Source organism: Cydia pomonella, chromosome 17, assembly GCF_033807575.1.
Source record: "Cydia pomonella isolate Wapato2018A chromosome 17, ilCydPomo1, whole genome shotgun sequence".
Taxonomy (NCBI): Eukaryota; Metazoa; Arthropoda; class Insecta; order Lepidoptera; family Tortricidae; genus Cydia; species Cydia pomonella.
The window spans coordinates 9,031,406-9,057,064 of record NC_084719.1 but is presented as its reverse complement, the minus strand read 5'-3'; the positions used below and the strand labels follow the sequence as shown (position 1 = coordinate 9,057,064).

General features: G+C 35.4%; 1 protein-coding gene across 1 annotated transcript; it reads right to left on the bottom strand.

Moving 5' to 3' along the window:
• Positions 1-812: 812 nt before the first annotated feature.
• On the bottom strand, positions 813-21,101 carry LOC133526937 (odorant receptor 49b-like). The gene is made up of 9 exons (XM_061863798.1): positions 20,491-21,101; positions 19,746-19,951; positions 17,220-17,335; positions 15,328-15,403; positions 14,238-14,382; positions 8,181-8,280; positions 6,346-6,459; positions 5,682-5,837; positions 813-1,127 (listed from the first exon to the last, which is right to left on the bottom strand). Exons 1-9 carry the CDS (start codon positions 20,733-20,735, stop codon positions 1,077-1,079), a joined length of 1,209 nt encoding a protein of 402 aa, XP_061719782.1. The 5' UTR covers positions 20,736-21,101; the 3' UTR covers positions 813-1,076.
• Between the last annotated feature and the right edge of the window lie 4,558 nt (positions 21,102-25,659).

Here is a 25,659-nt window from a genome sequence, read left to right as displayed (position 1 = left end):
TTTTACCTATTTGTTGTCTAGTGTAAAACATTCCCGTCCCCAAAAATCCGGGGTATAATTTATAAAAACTGTTAAAAACTTATGATTTCTGATAAATTACGTTATTTATAAGCGTGCTACAAGCCTTATTTTGATATTATTCGTTTGTCTTAAGGCGAAAGTGGAGGACCCGTGCAAAATGGCCTTTTCATACGAACCTAGTCCTCATTCTCCTCTCTGGATATTAACATTATTGAAAATATTTTGACACAATTTGTTGTATATATCAAGCACATCAATGCCCCTATGCATCTGATTTTTTTCGAACTTTTAATAAATTTGCTTTAATTTGTATGAAATCTGTTATTCGTTCCTAATTTTTACAATAATCAAAAAATCGAAACAAAGTCGTAGTAAATATATACCATTATGTCAATATCCAAAGAGGAAAATGGGGACTACGTTTCTATGGAGAAGCGGCCGTCCCCTTTCCTCTTAATCTGTCATTTTGACTTATGTACCTATAGGTAGTTTTTTTTATGGTAGAGGAGGCAAACGAGCAAACGGATCACCTGATGGTAAGCGATTACCGCCGCCCATGGACACCTGCAACACCAGAGGGGTTGTATGTGCGTTGCCGGCCTTTAAGATGGGAGTACGCTCTTTTCTTGATGGTTTGAAGGTCGTATCGGTCCGGAAATACCGCAGGCGACAGTTCATTCCACGATGACGCGCAGATTTGTCAAATCTAACCTTTAACAACATGACAACACGAGTCAAGGCACGCGTCTTCGTGAATGATACTTACTGTCTATTAATATCGTTATTGGTCAGTGTCACATTTAGTCATAAGAGGATGAATTAAACTGTATTATTAAAAATCCGTATCAAATAATACGAAAAATGAATAGTGAAAAAACCTTTACAATTGGCAATTGGTTAGTGGAAAAGTTAGGTTTTATTTTTCCATGCAAAACAATAGCTACATTTTTTTTGTCTGGTAGTAAATATGTGTAGATGTAGTGAATGACGGTGAAAGGGTTAAAACTCGATATAACATGAGAAATTAGTGACAAAATAGAGTAATAGCGGTGTTATTACTTCATCCCATTCATAACGGCGAAGGCTTTGTACGTCCAATTCATTACCTGAAATAAAAAGAAATATTAAACTACCTATATTATTACAATTTTACACACGATCACGACGAAGCGTAAAAAACGATGATGCGTCGAAACGATGAAACCGCGTAACTCCCCGAAGGAGTTAAGAGATTTGCAACTTTAAGTATTGGTGGCTAAAGTAAGATACGAATGTCCTTGAAATAGAGTTAGGAGATTTGCGCTTTTAGCCAAGGTAATACAATAATAGTTTACTTTCCAATGGAAATATTACAAGGACTAATATTTTGTAACTGAGGGTTCCATGGGTGAGTATTCTAAAATTTTTTTAAGGTAAGGTTGAACGGCTTACAATACCGCTTAATGGATTTATAGCGTCTATTTGAGTTCTTCTCCGGCAAGCTCGGTCGTACTCGTATTTGACCTTCCCATACAAACGGAGTTTCGTTCTCATTTTAAAAGTACTAGGCAAACAATTACATTTGAAAAATAATGAAATAGCAGCAATAATTGCATTTATCCTAGTTGACCTTAGGTACACTTTCTATTAAGATCGATTCTACAAACCTGCCCGCGTAGCTAACATGTCAATCGTTTAACGCTCCGTAGCGAACGAAACTACCACTGTCGCACTAACATGGAAGAGTGATAGAGAGAGATGACTACGCTACGCTGTTGAGTGTTTCCAACCTTAACTTCAGTAGGTAACTATAATATCTACTGTAACAGTCCAACATTACTCGTAATTGACGTCATTGAAGGCATTTTCTTCTAGATATACTAAGGTTAGGTAAATAAAGGGACTCGAACTGGTCTTTACAACCTTTACAGGTTCAACCTACCATGTAATACACCCTTGTACAAATGAATAGGCGTATAGAGCCAACTATATCCATTGCAAACATTATATGTTTAAGCAGATACGCCACTCTAGAACGAACGCCTTGTAAACATGGTTTATATATTTTTTCATGTATGCTTGTGACAATTAAAAAAGTTCATATGACATCTACTCAAAATAACGACTGGCCCCTGTTTCACCACACTAAAACTCTGGCTGGTGCCGTCATATAGCAGCCGCAAGTAATGGGTATTACGGACTCAAAAAGTATGTTCAATCACCGCTCTCTAGGAAACCGCGCCATTTTGTTTACATAGACAATGTTTTAGTGACATCATTTGACCGCTGTATTACCAAAACCAATAGACGCCAGTCGCCTGACCGTTGCCACCGCCTAAACATTGACGCTATGTCCGTATCTACCGTCGTTACTTATCGACCCAGAAATGTACATGAAATTCTCAGTGTCAGGTGTCAATTTGTCAAGTTAGTAAAAAAGGCGCCCGGTCATACGTTACCCTAATTCAAGGGTTCCTTGTACTCTTCGGTCCACTTTGTTAGGACCCTACTCTAAAAAGTGTTCTTTCTTGTGGACGCTCGCTTGGTTGTCCATTCAAAACCGTAATTATCATACGTAAAAACCGTATTTTTAGAGTGACGTATCTACTGCTCGCATATACTTTATGTTATCCATCTCACGTTCATATTCCTGCACAGATATGATGGACGTTCTTGTCTACGTGCCAGAGTGAACGTGAAAAAGTGACAGTTACTTTATCACGTGGATAATACCATCTATAATACGCCTACTGGATAACAAAATCATACCGCTGACTGAGCAGAATAGATCGATACGACAGACTTTGCAGTTTATTATCTGATTACAAAGAATGAAAAGTTCTGGATTAATTACTTAGAAGGCTCTCTTGGAAGTTGCTAAAATACTTGAAAATTCAAATTACTGATTCAAAGTTTTGGGAGCAGGCTATTTCATTCCTTACCTATATTACTTGGCCATAAATCAATGTTAAGTAGAATCGTATCCAGAAATGTAATAGAAAACAAATAAACTTTTCAAATCACCTTTTCACTTAGTTTCTCTAGTGTAATCTCTAGTGAAAAAATTTAATAGCATTAGTCCCATGAAAAAATGTAACGTTTTTATGTGGTGTGGTTTATTTACCCCCCAATTTTAGTGACGAACAATACCTAAGTGTCTTAGCATGTCTTAAAAGAGCAGTATGTAAATATTCAGGGTTAGATTTTATTCTATTAGGAGACTTTAACATTAATTCATGCAGTGTTAATGTAAAAAGTAATTTCTCTATTTTTATGGATTTCTGCAAAACATAATAATATTTGCAATGGGCACGGTAGGATCTAGTTTTGAGTGGGTGGCGGCCAGTTATTGGAACCGTCACAGGCGAGGTGGAACCGTTGGTGCCGGCTGATGCGTACCATTCGCCGCTAGAAATTAAGCTGACGCTGCTTCGAGGACATCCACCCTCACCAATACCGACTTTCCCATCAGTCAGTGACTCGTTAAAACCTGAATTTAATTTTCGTAAAGCCGACTTTCAGCAACTCTATGCCAGATTATCAGATATGATTGGTGTGTTGTAATGGAGACGGATAATGTGGATAAAGCTACAGAGGAATTTTACTCAAAGCTAGAGGAATGTATTTCGTCATGTGTACCTTTAAAAAGGCGAAATGATCAAAAACCTAGCAAATACAATTATCCTGCATGGTATACTCCCCAAATAATTAACACTATTAAAAACAAGTACTTTCATTTAAAGAAATACAAACAATTGGGATTAGAATTCAACAAAGAAATTTATAAATACTATAGAGGTTGCGCAAAAACTCGTATCAATGTAGCTTACACGGAATATATTCGTAATATGGAACGTGATATTAGCGAGGAGCTAGCCTGGAATTTTGTCAAGAGTAAACGCAAAGATAGACGTCAATGTTGCGAATGTTGTTACAAGGATCGGACTGTTAAGGGACAGGCGGCCGCTGATGCGTTTACTGAGTATGTCAGTTCTGTGTTCTAGCGCAAAATACCACGGCTGGATGCAGAAGCAGCAGCAAGAAGCTCTGATGTTGATGCGACGCGAGTGGCTATTGATAGTTTAAGTGCATCAGATATAAGGCGGGCGGTTCGCAGCCTTAAACAACGTTCGGCTCCAGGACCTGATGGCATTCCATCATACCTAGCCAAAAACTGCGTGACATCCTCCAAGAAACCACTCCTACACATATTTAATTTGGCCTTGCAGCGTGCTAAATATACCTCATGCCGGAAGGTATCACCCCTGTCCCGAAGGGTAAAGTTGAGTCAGATATAACAAAGTAGAGGCCAAAAGCTGTGATGTCAGTTTTTGGAAAAATATTTGAAACCGTGATAGCTTATCGCTGTCAATCAACAAATTTAATAGGCTTAAATCTCGACGAAGCCCTACATGGTTTTCGTAGTGGTAGGTCTACGACCACAAATCGGGTCTATTTGTCGACTATTCTGCTGCAGCAATGGATCGTTGCAACCAAGTTGATGTAGCATACTTTTATTTCCAGAAAGCTTTCGACATGGTTGACAAGGATTTATAGCTGCAAAAAATTGCTAAGTTAGGGTTCACACCTAGATATTGATGCTGTGGCTGAGTGGAGCATCATTAAAAATTTGCACTTTAATATAACCAAGTGCAAGGTCATGGTGAGCCCATCCATTACGGCTCTAGTCTCCAAGGTGTTCAGTTAGAACGAGTAGATGGAATTCGTGATCTGGGGTTGACCATGGACGCTCATCTTAATTTCCGACAGCACATTATTGACACATGTAAGAGTGCTTCTAAAACTCTAGGCTTGATTATTAGGATGAGTTTTCAATGTAGAAATGTGAGAATAGCGGTAATATTGTATAATGCATATGTTCGTAGTAAACTTGAATTCGGCGTGATAGCATGGGATCTCTGCGAGTGCAAATACATCGTCATGATCGAAAACTTACAAAAAAAGTTCGCTAGGTATTTGTACAGCAGGTCCTATGGCTATTACCCTTACTTTTACACAACAGAGTAAATAATTCAGCCGTACTAGAACGAATGGGCCTGCATATGCCAGTGTAGCGGGCGGTGTCGGACGCCGTGAATGCGCTGCGCCTGTTCGCGTAGCTGCGTGCGCTCATCCGCCGGGCCGACAACGCGCTTACGCCCCGGGCACTGGCCCTTTTTAATGTGATGGCTATTAAGGGTGATGGCGTTGATGTTTTCCTAGATAATGTTGGTGAATTTTGCAGTAAATGTCTCCAAAGTTTAAATATTATTTTATGTGATTAATTTATTATATTGTTATTATTTCATTGTTTTATTGTAATTTGATTGCTCTCGTTTAATTTAATCGTGTCAATTTTATTTATTTAATTCTAACGAAATGTCATTTTTTTAATGTGACGTAATTGTTTTATTTTAATGTATAATGTGTATTCATTTATTTATTTTTTGCTGACATTGTTTATTTCGTTATATTTGTTTCTTAATATATTAATGTTTTATATATAAATAACGTATATGTATAACTCTCATGTAAACGTTTTGGTGTTGCACTGTAAGTTTATGTTGAAATAAATAAATGAAATGAAATGAAATCATCATTGGCCACAGCATCTTTGCAGATAATAGATGCAGCGATTAAGGAGGTATTTTGGGGTACTCGTAGTCAACTCTAGTTATTACCGTGGTAAAGGTTGGTAGCGATACAGTAACGAGGGTGTAGGCAGTTAAGGCCAGAGGCTTCTGGGCTCTGGCTATCACAAGCACCAGGTTCTTCTTCAGATCTTGCGGCATCTCTAGCCAGGGGCTGCTGTAGGCGACCGTCGCTATTTCTGTGCTCTAAAAGTGTTATTAATTACATTGTTTACGAATTCAAAAATCTGCATAAGTTTTTGGTACAAGCTTTTATCGTTGACTGTACTTTTCTGTGCACAGACATCTAATACTCATTGAGACAATTCTAACAATCCCAAACACAATTCCATATGATCATAATATTGCATTGTCATCCGATTTACACATGTATGCAAAATTTAAGCTCAATCGAAAATCGGCAAGTGCCACACTAACTCTAACAAACTAACATACGTACTAACACTACTAACAGGGCAAGTAAAATCAAGCTTTTAAATACGTACGTATTTGTATTATACCTCTGTTTGTTGTATCACTGTATTAGTAATAATAAATTGACAATCACCACATCGGCTCATAAATGCTCTCTGATGAGAAAGTTGCATGCTGTTACCGTTACATTTCGATTATATTTTACCTGTATTTTTATTGTACTGTATTGTATGTATGTCATGAATTAATATTTTTCTATTCTATTCTAAATAAAAAATACCTTTATATGAATGGCATTCCCAAAATAACAGTCACCAAACAATACCGAGGTAAAAATTAGCATGTATGCCACTATCCAACATACGCCGACTATATCCTTGGACGGTGATTCAATCTGAAACGAGATGGTATTTTACTAGTTTTCAATCAATCAATCATTATCATCTTTTTAGCGTTCTCCTGACTTTTTGTCATTGCACGGGAGTCATATCTTAGCTTAAAATGTCTTAAGATTAAGATCCGATGGCTATTTACTACAGTAACATTACTTACACACACCTATCACAAGCCTATCGTGACGGGATCAGGGTGACCCGGGACGCAGGCCCTTATTAGAATTTTTATTTAATATAGGTAATATATTGTTATTTAAATTTTAGGACGCTATTTAATTTAATTTTATTATTTATGTTATGTAATTGTATGATGTGTAAATGTATAGTATATATGGAAATAATTTTCTGGATTAAATTTCATTCATTCATTCATTCACTTACACAGCTTGCAGGAAGTAATAGGAAACGGGCGATGTTAATACTATCAAACTCTTTAATATAATAAAGCGACGTTCTAAGTATAATCGCATAAATGCGTCAGCGTCGTTTTTTTATTAGAGATAAATCACAATTACAGAATATTTCATCAAAAAGTATCCTTAAACCACAATGGTTTGTCTCGATACTCCATTCCGCAGTGTTTAAATAATTAACAGTGATCGGAACTATGGGAGTAAAACTTTAACAAAACTTATCAAGCGGACGTATAAAGAGTGCTTATAGCCTTAAACATATTCGAATATCTATGAATGTAAATATTTTTATGGCTGTAAGTACTATACTATTCCTATCCCTATGGACATGAATATTTTTAGGGCTGTTTGCACTATTTTATGTCCGCTTAACAAGTTTTGTTAAAGTTTTACTCCCGTAGTTCCGATCACTGATAATTAACTATACTAAGTTAGTTATAGTAATCATCTGTATATATCCATTATGTATATTGTTATTGTCACTATACAATGCAATACACATACACATCTAATTCGTAAACAACATAATCATTGCAAATATCACAAACTGAGCGAGCGCGTCTGAGGGCCTACCGCGAACCACGTTCGACGTGTTGCCTTCCTCAAGTCAAGCTTGCGTACGAATTTACAAGTGCGACAGAGAGGCAACACGTCGAACGTGGTTCGCGGTAGGTTCTCTGTTATCATACCGGCCGGGCGGCCGAGCGAAATAAGAACCGGTCCGCGCTTACTCGGTACAGGCTGCTCCATTTGCACTAAATGAAATAACATAATTATGCATTAGTTAAAATAATTTACAGACCATTGTTACAGATGCCGACTCTAGTACTACCTCAATGATCTACAACGCTGCTGCTGTCACTATTCGAATGTGACCTACATACCTATACATACTTACAACCTATAGTGGAGTCCAATAAAAATTGCAAATAATGTAAACAATTTAACTTCAATACTTCGTAATCACGCACTTTGACGACAATCATGACCTTATTATTAAATATTTTATATGTATATTTTTTTTGTTAAAATTTGTTAAAAATATATTGGTAATTAAATTAATAATATTTCAGTGAAATCAACCTCTATATTTTTTTTAAGTTACATGTCATATGCCACCAAAAGCTGTCATAATTGTTTACCTTTGCTTTTTCTATTGGACTTCGGTACATTATACTTTATTTTAACAAACAAATGTACATTCTTATTTAAACAAATATCAAAACCACATATATCCGATCCATATCGTATCAAGACGAAGAGAGAATCGGGCCGTGTACCTCTTCTCGTGAAAAAGAAAGTCTTACCGAAAGAAATTGCACGCCGGTGGTACAAATAATACCCGAGCTCAGTATCAGAGTCAACGCAAACTGACCGCCGAACGCTTTCTCGGCGGTGGCTACGAACCTGAAAACCGCAAAATTCAACTTAAGTGTCAAAATAGTTAAATTAATCACAATTGGTTTCTCAATCCGAATAAGCGATATTGTTGATAATATTCAGAAATTATATCTCCAAAAAACCGCAAGACTAATGGATATATTTTTTATTGACTGAAGCGTTAGCAAAGATCTCGGGCGGTTTTGACTCGGGCAATCTGCTTTCGTATGTCCGGATGTTCTCTTCTACAGGTCGCAAGTCTCAACCGATTTTCGTGATATTTTGTGAGCAGGTTCCATAGTAAGATAGATTTTATCTGTCGTTTGGTATTTTGGAAAATGTTCAAAATGGTGGGAATTGGCATAAAGGACTTAAGTGCCACTTAAGACTATTGCGAGTACGCTGTGATAATGACTCAAAGAAGAAAGTATTTTTTATTTTGTTTTTTTTTTACCTTCTTTTAGCTTTTGAATATTAACGCGAGGTCTAAGCTCACAGAGACACTAGTTTTATATCTACGAATGAATAAAGACGGATAACATATTCTCAACAACCTTCCCTTTCGCTAAAACGTGCTTTAAAAAAAAATGTAACTTTTCGAAATATTCGGGATAAAATTCCAGTAATGTAGGCAACAGGTGGTCGAGATGGTTTTTTAAACATGACTAATTCAAGTTCAAATACAGGTGCGACGCTCATTTAAATCAGGTCGATGCGTGGGAAATCAGTCTATCTCACTCTAACTTTAAGAGCATACAACGCAAGGTCATTCCAGCCTTATTAAAATGCGTTTACATTGTTACGATGCGTTAAAGCGCCGTGAGTTCAGCTTTCGGTTCGGTCAGCAGTTCGCTTAAAACTGAGCGGACAGCCGTGTGCGTGCCCGGGATCGCGGATTACAAAAGTAAAAAAAAAAAGTAATCGATGAGTTTGATCAAAAATTAAATTACCTACACATTTTTAGAAGCAATTTTTGTGTCAGTAGCTTTGGTGTAAAAAATTAAACGGTCTTAGACCAATATTCGTAAAAAAAAACTATCGAGGGAAAGTTGATAAATCAGGTTTCAAATAAAGATACTAGAGAAAGGACTCAAGATTGTTATTTATATTTTTAACAACCGTATGATCACCCAAAAGAGCACTTCTAACTTTCAAAAACTCTGCCGGCTGAAGCAGCACCTTAAAGCTCGGACTATAATTCGTTTCATGTTATAAATTGAGAAAGTGTAGTCGATACACAGACTTAAGCAGAGGAAGGATACATGAATTTCGCTATTCCAAACCAAGCCTGAGGGTGGCCACAGCTTATTATAGCAAATAAAGTTGGCAGTTGAATATTTCACTGCATTATCTAACAATGTCAGGTGTATCTTTATCATACGAGGGAAACTTAGACGCCAGAAGGAAAATCTATGAACTATTCTTTGACCAAGGGCATGGTATAACATAATACTCAAATCGAAGTTGAAATACACAATTCATTGGGTTCACATTAGAATTAGGGAATGCAATCAAGTTTTGAATTGTATAGAAAAAAATAGAAACTTGCTTTAAATCCTCGTATAAGTTTCCAAAAACTAACAAAAATGTTCCTGCATTTTTGAGAAATTTCAGCAACTTGCACATTGCTAATTCACATACAAAGAACTCGTTTAACTAATGACATATTTAATGCTGAATCTCCATTTGATAAACGTACCTACACTTCGCGGTCCTAGTAGGAAAACTTTATTTATTACCTGTACTAAATCTTGGAACTCTCTAGAGTAATTGCGGTTTCGTATTCATAGTAGTTTGAGTCGCATATTAGAGCACGACTGTTAATGACTCTAGTGCCTAGACGTCGCTCATGGCAGTTGCATTGCGGGCGAGTTATAGTGGCAATACTACAAGTTAATATTGTATGCATATACATTTTGTAATTTAGTCATGAGATAAATGTAGTTTTTTTCTAAAATGCTCGTATAAACTGTTACCTACTGCTTCTACCTGGGAAAACGAGGCAGAACGATTTTTTAAGTGTAAAAACTCTATAGATCGCTCGTCTTTATAAAACCCATTTCTTAATCCATAACAGAATTTTATCCAATAAAAAGAAAAAAAAACAGCTGTTCTCTGCATACCTATGCAGGTCAAACCAAAACCATAACCTATTAAAAACTTTGACCACGATCTATAGCGACAATTGAAAAAAAAAAACATTATATTATACCTTGTCGAACGTGACACTGGCTTTTATTATTATTAATAAGGCTACAATCTTCAACTCTTTTATTCTTAAAATTGAGTTTTGCCTATTAGCAATCAAACTATCAATACTTTCCTGCTATTTCTTTGCATAATAATTTTATTTCCAAGTTTAGGCTTTCTTCAATCAACTAGGTACTTATTAGAGTCTAGTGTTTCACCTATTATTCTTTACTTTCTAAGTCACAGGGGCCTGCAGCTAGCCGTCCTTTAAATGAAGTGCAGATATTTTAAGATACGACAATTATTATAGTAGTTAAGAGCTTCCAAAAATAGTTATTTTGTATTTTTTTTCGATTTCAACTCTTATTGTGACTTATAAAATCGAAAATACTCAAACGACTCCTTTCGTTTTCTTCTCTCATACATCAAATTCAGAAAGGAAAATGGCGAATACGTGGGTATGAAGAAATTACCCTCCTATTTCTTCTTAGTTCAATTGGTACTTAAATACCAGCACTTGCAACCGAAATATGTCACAGGCATTACTATTAAGCTAGTAAACTAATTTTCATGTTAGCACTAATTCAGTAAGCAGTACATAATTAACTCGGTGGCATCTGCATTGTACGATGCATGCACGACACAAACAGCATATAGAATTGTATCATTTAGGGGATGAATGTCATTAATATTTCCTATGATAAAATAATACCATAAGAAAAATACCAACCAAAACAATGTGTTATTATAGTTAGTACTCTAGCAGATATACTTAGTATTTTTATATGGAATTGTGTTATCTTTTAAGACTAGTTGTAATAAAAATAGTCTGTAATCTAAATGTATTAAAAAGTATTTTAAAAGACCAATTGCAGCTTGCCCACGTTAAAATTTTAGTTAAGACTAGCCTTGGATTTCAAGAAATTGAACTCACTTCTCCATTTAACGCAACACAAGCAAAAACTAATATTTTCTGCATTGTTTTCGACAATCTACTATTCTTTGCTTAAAATCAGCTTTACGCATTTCTTCACTTTCTACTACTGGCTTATACGACCTCAATTTTGTCCTTGATAGGCCTTTCTGTGTTAATTACATCCAACTCAACATTTTGTCTACTGGGTTGGTAACTTTGTCTTTTTTTATAGTTGTTAGTCATTTGAAACAAGAAATAACGCTTTAGAATACACCAGAAGACCAAAAGATTATCTAAGCACCAAAATAAACTTAAATAGGCCAGACCAGCTGTCACAACTCGCCTAGGTACAGAAATTCACAAACTCGTCAGAATAATAATTCATAATTGCCAAACAATATGCAAACTATATAAAACAAAGTCACCTCTTGAAACTTTAAAAACCATAGAATATAAACAAACGTAATAATTTACAATATTTATACAATCATTGGGAAAAGTTACTTTTCGTGTTTTTTTTTGCACGTAAATGTTATACCTACACCCAAAACCGCGTTATATGCGCCGTTAGCAGGTAGTACGCCAAAATGCGCATTTCCAAACGGGCTTAAAAGCGCTGTTTTGAGCTTGCTAACAATCATACTTTACGAGAAATCTTCATTGTCATAACTCCCTTCCCCTCTGTCACAACCCTCCCAGGTCTCCCTACTTACTTAGAAAAATAATGACATCAATAACAGATATTATCTATTTGGTTTATTTTATCTATAAAATAAACATTTATAGAACATCAAACCGAGCAAATGTGCTCAATTTGCAGCATATTTTATTTGTGATTTTATCCACTGTGATTCTATGTAAAATATAATCAATTGTATTTTTACGCATAAAAATAACATATTCAGAGAAAAATCGTAGTTAAGTAAACGTATTGTATTTTTTTTAAATATATTTTTATTTAAATTCTTTACAGCTGTCCAAATTGCTTTCAGCCGAGCGAAGCTACAAATGGTTTAAAACAACTTTAATTTCAGTTCAATTACGTAAATACACCATTTTATTAATTGCTTTTATACATTTTCAGGTGTATTCAATAAGAACGATGCAGGTTGCATTTAATTAAATAACTTAAAGATAGCTATTAAATTAAATTTGCTGATTTGCCTTTTATATAGATAGGTAGGTATCATTGTATTTATTATGCTTAAGTATTACATGCAGGCATATATTACATCTAAAAGAGCTTGTACTTAAGAACTGTATATATCAACTTATAAATATAAGACTAGTATTATTTATTTTTAGATTTAGTTTTTGGTTTAAATTTAACGATGTATTCATATGACAATGTATAATTCTAACAATTATTCTTACTGTTATGAAAAATGGGCTATTAAGTATTTATTTGTTATTATACAAATTAAATGTTATTTAACTTATAATTATTTAGTGAAATAAAGATACTTCGCCACTTTAATTTATGTGAGACTTTACCGTGTTGAAAACTAATGACAAATTGCTGTTAAAAAAGCACGTCAATTGAGGATAGCTTTTTATGGAAGATATTGAAATATTGCACACAATTCAATATAATGATTTTGATAAAAATTACAGAAAAAGGAAATTCACATCACCTATTCAGAAAAGGGACTCACGTGTTTTCAGTCTCTTGTGCGACATGTTTTGGATAGCCTAGGTCTCCTATTTCAAGCACAATGAGTATTATTAATGTTAGTCTGTCTCACGAAAGTTTAAATTCGATGTTGAAACTATCAGCCCGATACAAAGAATGAGATAGGATAATGATAAGTTCTATTTTAGATAAGTTCTCATTAAGATATCGTTTATATGTCGTATAATTGTTAGAAGCAGCTCGATTCGGGCGACTAATGTTACTTTGACGTTAGAAATATCGTAGATAGATCTTATTGGCATCATAGCGGAATCGAAATAAACGTTAATGTTGACATGTCGTTTAGTTATCGATCTTTCCAAGATCTTAAACGTGTCTTTATCATTCTTCGAATCGGGCCGTAAATTTCTTCATAGGTGATGTGAAGAGCAGTATATGTCACCTGGTAGCAAAATTATTTCCGCCATGGGCATTAATACTTGAACCTCTGACTGTGCGCACTGTACTGTACTGATTTAAAGTAGGTACGCCCTCGCCGTAAACATGTCATATTGCTTCCTTGTGACTCACTCTACTTTTAAATATATTAAAAACGGGGCACTCACATAATTTAAATTTAAAATCGCTCGACATGTTTCACTCCTTACCGAGGAGCATCATCGGGACTGTTTTTAATATTAAATTTTGTTATCAATCTACTAATTATTCTGCAAATGGAAAAGAAAGAAGACGAAATTCACTGTAAGAAATTAAAGTCGCGTTGGGCGGGATACGCCGCTAGGATGAAAGACAATCGATGGACTCACAGACTGACTCCTGGAAGGGGCCACCAGGTACAAGAAAACATGGCAAACCTAAAGCGCGATGGACATACAAGATTGTGAGACTGGGTGGTGATCAATGGATGCACAAAGCGAATAATAGAGATGATTGGAAAACACTAGAGGAGGCCTTCACCTTCGAGTAGCGAGGGGTTCTTACAATATTATAGATATGAAATTTTAAAGCAGTGTAAAAAATTACAAGTGTGTTAAATTATTGGTGTTATTATTAGCAGTGTTATAAATTTAGGATTACAATGTAAAAATAAGTTCAGTTAGATGTGTATATTTTTTATATTTTTGCAATAAATGTAAGGCTTTTTTATTTCTTATTATTTATAATATGTCTGTGTCCCACGGAAGTTTTGTTATCAATCTACTATAATTCTACAAATGGGCAAGAACATCGAATAAATTTACTCACCTTATAATAGCGCGGTGGTGTAATACATAACGATTAAACAGAACCCTGAAGGCATCATGTTTGTCGCACTTCTTCTCAATCATGGTCGTTTTCACGAGCGTCTCCATATTCTTGAACTTGTCAATTAGAATATCCAATTGGCCAACTAAATAAAATATATTTTTATTAATTTGTCAAATTGCTTAAGCATTAACATATAGAAAACAATATAGTTCGTGTCATCCACAATGACGGGCAAATTTATCATATTATCTAACCTTTAATATCATGGAATTATGAGTCAAGGCACACGTCGTCGTGAATGACATGATCTATGCAAATCACAGTATATACAAACAAAGCACGAGTATTTCAAACTCGCAACCTAACATGAAAACTAATTTAAATCTAAAATGAATTAATTTACAATTGCTATTAGGTTATCAGTCAGTTTTTTTTAATGTGCATTTTAATAATTAATTTTAAGTGAAAACTAAACTATGCCTATCTTAAAGTGGCCTTCACGTCCACGGCCCTCGTGTATTACTATCTACAAAACCTATAATATATTTAACAACGAATACTAGTCCTAGTAGTGACTGTACAGTCACGGACTTGAATTGTTGAGCAATTTAGGGTTCAAGCTGAATTGGTTGTATAGTAACGGTATCAATTGTCCAATGTAAAGTGAACCCCAAAAGGTTCAACAAAGTCTGTAACTGTATCGGACATAGGATATAATGTTATGTAAATGTTCATGGCAAGTTTCATGTAATTAATTAAACAAGTCACAAGTAAAAAAAGTATCCATTTTATTGTTACAAAAAAAATGTGAACGTTCTTTCGATTGTTTGGGAGCGGGTTTTTCGTGTAACTTTTAAAAATAAACTCAATGCACTGGAACTTTACGGATGCAACGAAGCTAAAAAGTAAATAACAACAATGTACAACAAACTAAATTCTAAACTACGTGCAAGTTGCCAATTAACAACAATCTAAAACTAAAATCTAAATTATGTGCATGTTGCTAATCAACAACAATGTCCAAACTAAAATGTAAATTACGTGGAAGTTCCCAATTTTTTACCTGGTTTGGAATTTATTTACTTACTGATAAACAATAAAAGAGACCACGGTAATGTTTGTACGACCACTAATAATATTACAAGGGCTGGTTTATACAATATCTGAAAATAATAAGATTAATAAGATTACTTTAACTTACTCCCAAATGACAACAAAGATCAGGGCTATATTGGTATCGCAATACATAGTAAGTACTCTTAGTAGTAAATAAATAAATAAAAATAAAATTTTATTTATTCGTTAGCATACATGATTTTTACAATAACAGGGTAGATGTCTCTTTTTAAGTATTCAGAGATACTTGTGATAAGAGACACCGCTCTTCCGCAGTAAAGTATCTTAACTAACAAAGGCGATACAGATTAACTTAAAAAAAACAGAAAATACTATATTACTACATGATGAGTTGAATAGAAACTTAAGTAGATTAGTACTTTAAAATTTATTTGTACTCGTAGTTTTACATATAAAATGTAATAGTTTTACATATATAATTATTGTCGGTGCAATGAAGAATATTAACTTACTAACTATATATTAACGATGGTTTGTATACAGGAGGTGTGGTACATGACCCGTCAAATTGTTTTGGGGTGTTGGTGGTGTCATTTCCTTCTTTTTCGTGATTGGAACGTTGGTCCTAGGAGCCACGGTTCTGGAGATACGATACGATTTCTTAAATGTTTTTTCTAAATTACCCAAAATCTGATATTCGAAGCCCCATAACTTCATTTTGTGTATGGCTTTCAAAGCATACTTAATTTGTTTCGTGGTCTTACGTTGTCTGTCTTCTTCAAAATACTAGTTAAAACCAGATACAAATACATGTACAGCATGTACCTAAACAATTGAACGAATTTTCGAGTGTAAAAATAGGTACGGTTGTTTCGCGTTTTGGAGCATTGCAACTGACTATTTTAATGATGGTTTGATATAATCGTCCCCAAATAGCTTAATTTGATTATCAGGCATGTAAAACATCATACTTTTCAATCTGATTTTTCGTAAATTACGATTGGACATTCACAAAACGGTTTAATTTGAAATTCGTTTTCCGTTCGATTCTCGGTTTGAACCGGTTTATATTGATGCCTATCAATCGGTCTACTGATTGCGAACAGACTGATGCAGAAATAATCATCCAGAATCACTGACAACGGTTAGTTTTCGGGAAATGGTACCTAAATAGTGTAATTGTAAGACATAAAAAATATTGCAGACATTCTGGATCCATTGTTTGGTTAGTCCAACGCAAAAATAAAAATAAAATGAATGCAGGTGTTATTACAATACAATATAACAACTAAAACCTAATATCTACGAACAAAGCCACGTACTGGAGCTACAAATGTGTCTGGAAGCCGCCGTGTCTTGCGAACAAATCTGTCTTTGTATTATTACACACTGCTGAAATTACGCACAGATGCGGCTGCTGAAAAACTGTCCGCAGACATGTCATAGGTATGTAACTTTACCTAACATCACAGATCTGCCAGATAGATCTGACGAACACATCACGTACTTATACTTACCCCTAGCTAATATATAACATCAAAGCCGGGGTCTTCATAAAAAGATAAAATCTTGCTAATGAAAGCAAAAATGTTGTAGAACATTCAGGTTGTCGTCGCGCTAAGCTAAGATTATCTAGAACTTGTTTCCAACAACTTTGAATTACTTATAGTATGTTTACATGGGTAACTAAGAACATATATAAGACATTAACATAGATTTAATAAATATGGAATGAGATCAACATTTGAACATGACGCTACTATTAAAGGGCAGGTTCTTTTATTTATTAACTAAGAATATTTTAGTGAGCAGATGTTCAAAAATTAAATCATTACCAACCAATTTAGTAAAAATTGTTTTCTTTCTTCCTAAAAAGTACACAATACAATGACCTAGACATACCTGGTAAAAACAAGCGTAGTACATGTATGGTGGCTCATTAGCGTCCACAAAAATGAAGTCCATGTTCACCGGCAAAGTTTGGAATTTGTTCAAACTTGGCACCACCACCATGTGAACTGCAAGTTACGAACTAGTGAACTTATATTATTTTTTCTTTTCCAAGGGCCCTATTCGAAAACGTGAATCCATAATTGCTAGTTAAATAATACTTAGAATCCGTCTTAATAAATCGGCACCGATCTTGCAGTGACATAATCTTGACAGTGACATGATCATAGTACTTTCGCTAGTAAGTGAGTAAATAATAGTTTGCTTAAAATTTGGTATAAAAGTTGGTCATATGAAACACAAGAAACATACATTTTACCAGTAACTGGCCAACAGGTAACAATATACTACAAAAAACACAAATACCAGGAATTTAATATTGCCGCATAAATATTAGGTACCTACATGTATTAAACAATCCTTTGCCATCGTATTTTCTCGGAAAAGTTCATATTTGTCATGCTACTTCAGTTAACCTCAGTACTTTTTGTACTAACTGTAATAGCATAACACGTTCGTACGTTTCCTAAAAAATACGAGAGTAGGTTAATTAGTCTACTACTCACATATTTGGATGTTGATGTGGCATGTCCAAACATGCCACGACAAATGCCATATAGATTTGTCAAAATTAAGATTCAAAATAAAAAAAAACCTATTTTAGGCGGCTAGCCTGAGGCCTATAAAATTTATAAAAAAATTAAGTTCATGAAGCACTTTCACTGAATTTTCTGTGCCATGTTATAAATGTTCATTTTAATATCAATTATATTATCAATAGTGGTTTCTTTTCTAGAACGTTACGTGGGTTACAATGCTCGAGAGTTAAACAAACTTGGCTGCCGAGTGTAGTACAACATTTTTCACCTAAAAATACAAATCGAAGAAAGAAAAATGAATGCCTTTAAATATATACATATAATTCAAAATCATTACTTAAAATTACATTATATTAGCCAACGTAACACAAAATTAACTTGAAATTACTTTGCCACTATAAGGGAAAAAATTCAACCGACCTATCTGTTTTTGAAGAATAAAGAAAGCTTTTTCTGAGCTGGTGTGGTAAAAATTCCATTTTATATTTGTCAATTACTTTTTAAAGAAAGAAAATAACATGTTGGGTTAGGTAGCGTGGGAATAATAGTCCAATTTCTCGAGTAAGTACAATAAAAGGAGGCCTGTGCTCAACAGTTTGCCGTAACTCTATATGAATTGAATATTCAACAGACATACATGTCAGTTTATCGCGATCTTACATCACGTCATGTGAAGCATACGGCAGTATATATATTTTGTAAAGTTAGGGTACAGTAAATTCAAATATAATTTATGCTAAATGCAAAGACGCACCCCATTCTTCTCACTAATAGCTTACATTACAAGTGTGCAAACTTTTAGCCGTGTAGTAGTTAGGTCTATACAAATCAATTAGCTATGTGTGTTCGTGGATAGTACAAACTATATTTCGTTCGATACTATTGCAGATGAACTGGAAAAGATGCGGCTGTAGTTGAAGGTGTCATTAAGCTGCGGTGTCCTCTTACTATTTGATGTCTGCGGGCTTTACGGATATTTGCTACCAGTGTGGCAAAGATATGTTAACACGACTGCGCGAGTATGAAGCAATTTTAAAATCAAATCGGTGTCATATTTTACGTTTCCAAATTTGCACCTAAACTTAGATATGCGAGAAAAAGTTTAGTGAAAACAACCGAATTGGAAACTCTTGCATCTAAAATTCTTCACTGAATGTTTATTAGGTATAAAGTTTTGACATGACTGCCTAAAAAAAGTAGTGCAATGATTTCAGGGTTCATGTTTGTACGTAAGAGGATATAATATTATCGATGTAAAACAATTTATCTAAGACTAAATAAACATGTTAACATTTGGTGCATAAAGATCCTCATGTTTCAAGTCCTATCTCTTGCAAAGGTTGTCTAAAGGATCATGTCTGTCCGGGTCCAGGCCGAGGCGTCCGACACTTTAGTTTTCTATAGCAAGCATCACGTGATCACTGGTCACAGAAAACGAAGTGTCGGAAGCCCCGGCCCGGGCCCGGACCGTTGTAGCGTGACAGTTAGTGGAAAAGCGGTGATGCCGCATAAGCAGATAAGCAATTTACGGCCTGTGTGATTATAATTTTAGATGAAAATGTTAAAAACTTTAAAAATAGATGTGTTCAGGAACCGTATGTTACGACCGCTATTGATCTATCATAGAGATCACACTGTTTGCAATTGACATTTCGTTTCAAATAAATCTTCATCGGAACTGATATTTAAATTGAGGTGAAATCAAATTTATTTGTTTTTCAAAATGTTCAAAATTGGAATGTCATTTAAATCAAATTTATTAATTAAGATTTTTTTTCCATCAAAACAATTTATATTTTTACGCTTTCTGTAATTTGCGATTTGTAAACGCATTATCAAGGGGTTATGAAGTGTGTAGAAAAAAAAAACACAAACTTACTAAATACATCCATGCCCGAGCCCATAAAGAGAACCCAGTACAGATTCTTCGATATCTTGATGGCGTGTTCCAGAACTTCTCTGTGAGTAGAATGATGGAAATCGACATTGTTGAGCTGGTCAAACAACTTGATGAGCAAGTCTCGTTGGCAGAACATGTTGAACAGCTTCACGGAAACGTACAGCTCGGTTATGACCAAGTTGATGCTGCCAAATAGAAATTGTTCACTTTGAATGAAGTTTTCAGTCTTCTAGTAATATTATTGCTCAAAAAAAGATGTATTGCGTCCAGCCCATACTATTCATACTAGATAAAGGACAACTCGGCTAGCATGGTACGTTCATGTGATGCTGAGTGATGAAAGTCATGACGAGAAATATACCTTTTACTTATATATCTAAGTATATGTGTGGAGGGCTGCAAGACGAAAGATAAAAAAGGATAAATAAAAAATGATTAGATGGGGGATGACAAAGAGCAATCTGAAAGATAAGATTCGACAAGTAAGTCGGTACTTTGGCAGACGGACCGCCACCGTTTTTTGATATGGCCGTTCAATAAAATGTACTACTTAAAACACGTGGTTCGTTTAAATTTGTTCAGATTGCCTGGAACTTTAATGAAATTACCACCACAATCGCCGTTTTAATTTTGGGCTACCATTTTGTGTCTGTTGAGCCAGTATAGGTGTCTCAAAAAATATACATATGCATTAACAAATTAATTGAACCATATTGTACTGTACCTTGAAGCGATACGTTGAATCTCACGATTTCCCGAAACCAATAATTTCGCGATATAAGCCATCTGTGCTATTGGTGGTATAATAAAAACGAAGATGGCATACAACACCCGAATTATAATATGCAACCAAAACCAGATTGATATCTTAGGGTATGGTATGTAGAACCATACTCCACTTAACTTTAAAGTTTTTACATATAAATTTACATGCTGGTGAAAATCTACCGGTTTGGATAGTGACTTCATTTTAAGGGAGACGGAATTAAAATGAAAGTATTTTGAAGTAAAAAGCTGTAGGTATGTAGTAAACGTAAATTACAATCTTCTTAACTTTGTTAATATTAGGAGGGTTCCGCGAAACCAACATATCCAGGATACTTGTACTTAGGAAAAATAGTTACTAAAGTAGATTTAACTTTTAAACAAATCTCGTAAACTCTAGTGAGGGCCATACACATTTTATTGTACGCTTAAAATAAAACGTTCACGTCTTTCTTGTCGACATCGCAAAGTTAAGAAAATCAAAACCTAATTTTTACACTGCACTCTTACAAGTAGGATACATTTTTTCAATACTTGTGACTCAAATAAGAAAAACACGATATATTGTTGTATTGTTTTGTTTACCGAAGGGACCTTTTTCCAAAATGCGTTTGACTCGTGTACCCTAAATCAATAATGTAATAATGTAAAATTAGATATTGACTATGGAATTCAAAATATTTATGAATACACAGAAAATATCCAAGACAGTAAAAATACAACGCGTCCGCAGAGTATAAATAAACGCCCTTACCGAGAACTCAAATTCTGGAACTCGAACCATCAACTCACACATACTCGTAGGTAAACAAGGAGCCGCCTACAACCTATATAAATTGATTAATTTAATTTAATTATCACCAGTTTCAACAATCTTTAAAATTACCTCCGACGTTTGGTCTCGGAGGATGGCAGGCTAAATTTGACAACAACATTTTCTAGCACCGCGAGTTTTTCGAACTAGGTACTCGCAATTAATTGGTCTGTACCCCTAGTGTAAATAAATTCGATTTTGAAATGTGACGTACGCGTTTGCGTTTAGTCTCATTTTGTATTGGATTTAGAAAGAGCGGGCCAAGCGGGACGTTTTGGAAACTCAAAATCCTATACAAAATGAGACTTAACGCAAACGCGTTCGTCACGTTATGATGTCGATAAAATTTACACTAGGGGTACTGGTTTAACAAATTGAACGTTTTGCACACTAAGAACGTTATTAGGTCGACACACTATACTAACATTATACGTGTTTTCAACCGGTGGTATTCGTTTCCGCTTACATTTACTAATTTTAATATTATTTATAATATTAAAATCGCATGAGTAGAGTAGCTAACATTTTTCAATTGTTAAATTAAATCTACCTCCTGTTGAGTTTAGCCTCGTGTCGATCTTGTCGCCTGGTGAAAAGAAAAGTTTTTAATTACGCCTGTATCAAAGGAACTCTAATTGTTTGAATTAGAACAAATTATCTTAACAAGTGATTTAATTGTTTAAAAGCATATTTGAAACTAATTATAATATTTTTTCCAGACAGAATACACATTAGTGAATCAAGTATTTCAGCTTTGTAATTTAAGTTGTAATTAACATAATTTAAATCTAAAGCTAATCTATTAAGAATTGAAGAGGATAGTGAACGACCGCTTCTCCATACAAACGTAGTCCTCATTTTCCTCACCAGATATTGACATTATGGAAAATATTTTTACACACTTTATTGCATATCAAAAATGCCCCTCCGTTTGACTTTTGTCAATTCTTAAATTATTTTCAGAGTTAGGGGCAAAACACAAATTCCATTAAATTTTTTGAAAGGTCTTAACTGTTATAATAAGGTCCTAATTGTCTAGGGAACCTAAGATAGGTGAGTATAAGTTTTATTTTTTTTATTTAGATCATACTGCTAATTTTAATTCATGAAACTGCACAATTGTATTAGAACAAATTCAATTGTTTTCACACTTTACACATATGTGTTCATACTTAAATTTTAGTAATAGTTTATAAGTTGCCGCTGCTGCTTACCAGAGCTGCCGACGACGTCTACATGAGTTTTTTCCATAAAGTTGAATTTATCATTGACTCTCTAAACGGTGTAGTTGTGATTCTTGGTGACTTAAATTTAAATGCTAAATATTCATCTGTTAACATACTTAGCTATTTCGGTTACTTTACTACAGTTTGTAATCTGAATGAGACGAATGATGTGGTAAATGCGTTTGGAGGAGTATTAGACGTGGTGCTGGTGCGAGGCCATTCCGGTGGAGTAAGGGTTAGTGAGATGGATGATGGGGGTCTCGTACCTCATCGGGATGCGTACCATCCTCCGCTCGAAATAGCTGTGCCGCTTAAAGTTTCCGAGCATAGCCCTCTGTTTTCTGAGCCCAGCAACGTTGACTCCAGCCATGACTGGAACTTTGCCAGAGGAGACTACGTCGTTTTATATGAATTATTTTCTGAAGTATCGTGGAAGCAAGTTCTTGGCAGTCGTGATGTCAATACTGCTGTAAATACCTTCTACGAAGTTGTTTACAGTGTCCTTGATAGGAGCATACCTAGAAAGCTGAGGTCTAGCAAACCTAGTAGACGCTATCCAGTCTGGTTCACTTCGGATATCATTCGTGATATTAAGATAAAGGCTAACTTGCATCGAGATTGGAAGCGCAGCGGAGACAGATCTGTGTACAACTCCTTCTCGAGGCTCAGAGCAGACATCAAAACTCGAATAAATCTTGCCTATGAGAATTACATTACTCAAGTGGAAGGAAAGCTTAAAACCAATCCCCGTGCTTTCTGGCAACACGTTGCAAGTCTTAAAGCCAAAGGAGGCTTCGAGTCCCTAGTCTTCTATGACGGTAGTGAATTTCAGGGTAGTGAGGCGGCTCAGGCTTTTGCTAATTACTTTTCGTCGGTCTTTCTCTCCGAGGAGCCTCATCTTGATTACCAACGAATTTTGCGTGAGGACCGAAGTTATAACGCAAACTATGTGCATATTAGTAAGATTTTGCAGTCAGATATCGAAATTTCTTTGGGTCATCTGAAACCTCGAAGCTCCCCTGGTCCTGACAATCTTCCTGCCTTTATTTTAAAAGGCTGCAAAGAGTGGCTTATAGCACCCATGATGCACATTTTTAACTTGGCATTAAGTACCGGGCAGTATCCAAACAAATGGAAAATAACGAGAGTCAAGCCTATTCCCAAAACTAACAAGACCACCCAGGTTGAGGATCATCGACCTATCGCTATCCTCTCGTCGATGGCAAAACTTTTCGAGTCTACTATAAATCGACTTGTTGCCCACCAAATCGGGCCCTACCTCTGTGAGTCCAGCACGGTTTCAGGTCTCGGCGATCAGTAGAAACTAATCTGCTAACTCTGATTGACTCTATCGCAGATCATTTAGACAAAGGCATACAAGTAGATGTGTTGTACTTTGACTTTAAAAAAGCCTTTGATCAAGTAGATAATGATATCCTGTTGTCCAAGCTGTGTAACATTGGGTTTTCTCCCCAACTACTCCGATTTTTCGCGAGCTACTTGGGCGACAGGAAACAGTATGTGCAACACGGCTGTTTTGTATCTAGAACCTATCATACGCGCTCTGGCGTCAGTCAGGGTTCGATACTTGGGCCGTTACTTTTTGGGATCATGATCAATGATCTTGCATCAGTTCTTAAATCTGCCAGATGCTTGCTCTATGCCGACGACCTCAAAGTTATTTACGGTGTCCAAGAGGTATCCGACTGTTTATCTCTCCAGGAGGATGTGGATAAAGTGCATCAATGGAGTCTTCAAAATAAGTTGTCCTTTAATGTCACTAAGTGTGCCGTCATGACTTTCAGTAGGGCCCGTCATCCACTCTACTATGAGTATCATCTAGGATCGGAACCATTATCCCGGGTCAACACTATTCGTGATCTTGGAATCATTCTTGATACTCACCTCAACTTCCATGAACACATGATATCGCTAGCTCGTGATTGCTATAAGAGGTTAGGATTTATCATTAGGAACGCGAGAGATTTTCAGGACTCTGGTACTATAAAGCTTCTATATACATCTCTAGTCAGAAGCAAGCTTGAGTCAGCTGCCATTGTTTGGAATCCTTATGAGCTATGCTACGTCTTGCTTTTGGAGAGGGTGCAAAAAGTATTTCTCCGGTTCTTATATAAAAAAATATTCGGGTATTTCCCGTTTTTATACCCAACAAAATACTTGCTAGGTTCTTTGGGCTTGAACTCTTTGGAGGTAAGACGAAATTTTAAGCTCCTTACGACTGCCTGTTGCGTCTTGCGAGGTGAATCGGACTGTGCCGAACTGGTGGCGCAATTACTGCGTCTTTTTGTCCCTACGCCAACCAGAGTCAATTTCCGGCCTCGTGACCGTGGTCTACTTGTAGGCCCGAGTTCGCGAACCGTGTCTCACAGAAAATCCCCACTTGTTCGCCCTTTACCCCTCCTGAATGCGCTCTTAGCATCAGCGCCCGAGTGTGATTTATTTGCTGGCAGGTGGAGCGAAGTGCGAGATGAATTGTTGAGGTTCTGTGAGACGATGGATGCACGTCCTTCAACTGTTTGAATGTGGTTGTTATATCTTAGAGTGGTAACCTGCCTAGAAACTGTCGATGCCTAATTAGTAATTGTACCTACATAATATTATTAGTTAACCTATTTTTGTTTCAATTTGTTTGTAGTTTTGCGGTGACTTAGTATATACTGTTATGCTGTACAACTATTTTGGAAATAAATAATAATAATAATAAGTTTTGTTATTGTAATTGTTTTTGTTTGTTTGTTTAAATACTTTACACTTATAATAATTAAAATTATAAATCTAACGAAGGGGCATAGCCGTGGATATACATATACATATACAATAAAATGCGTAAATATATTTTCTATAATGTTAATATCCACATAGGAAAATGGGGACTACGTTTGCATGGAGAAGCGATCACGTGACGTCATCCGCTTTGTAATTTGGAGAACACAAGTATGCATTGGAAATTAAACTACTTATCTACTTTATTTCGCTAATATATAGCTGAGTGCTATAATTTTGCAATGCATTTAAGCAGCTCATGACATTGCAAATCTTATAACTTTCTGGTTACCAATATTCATTA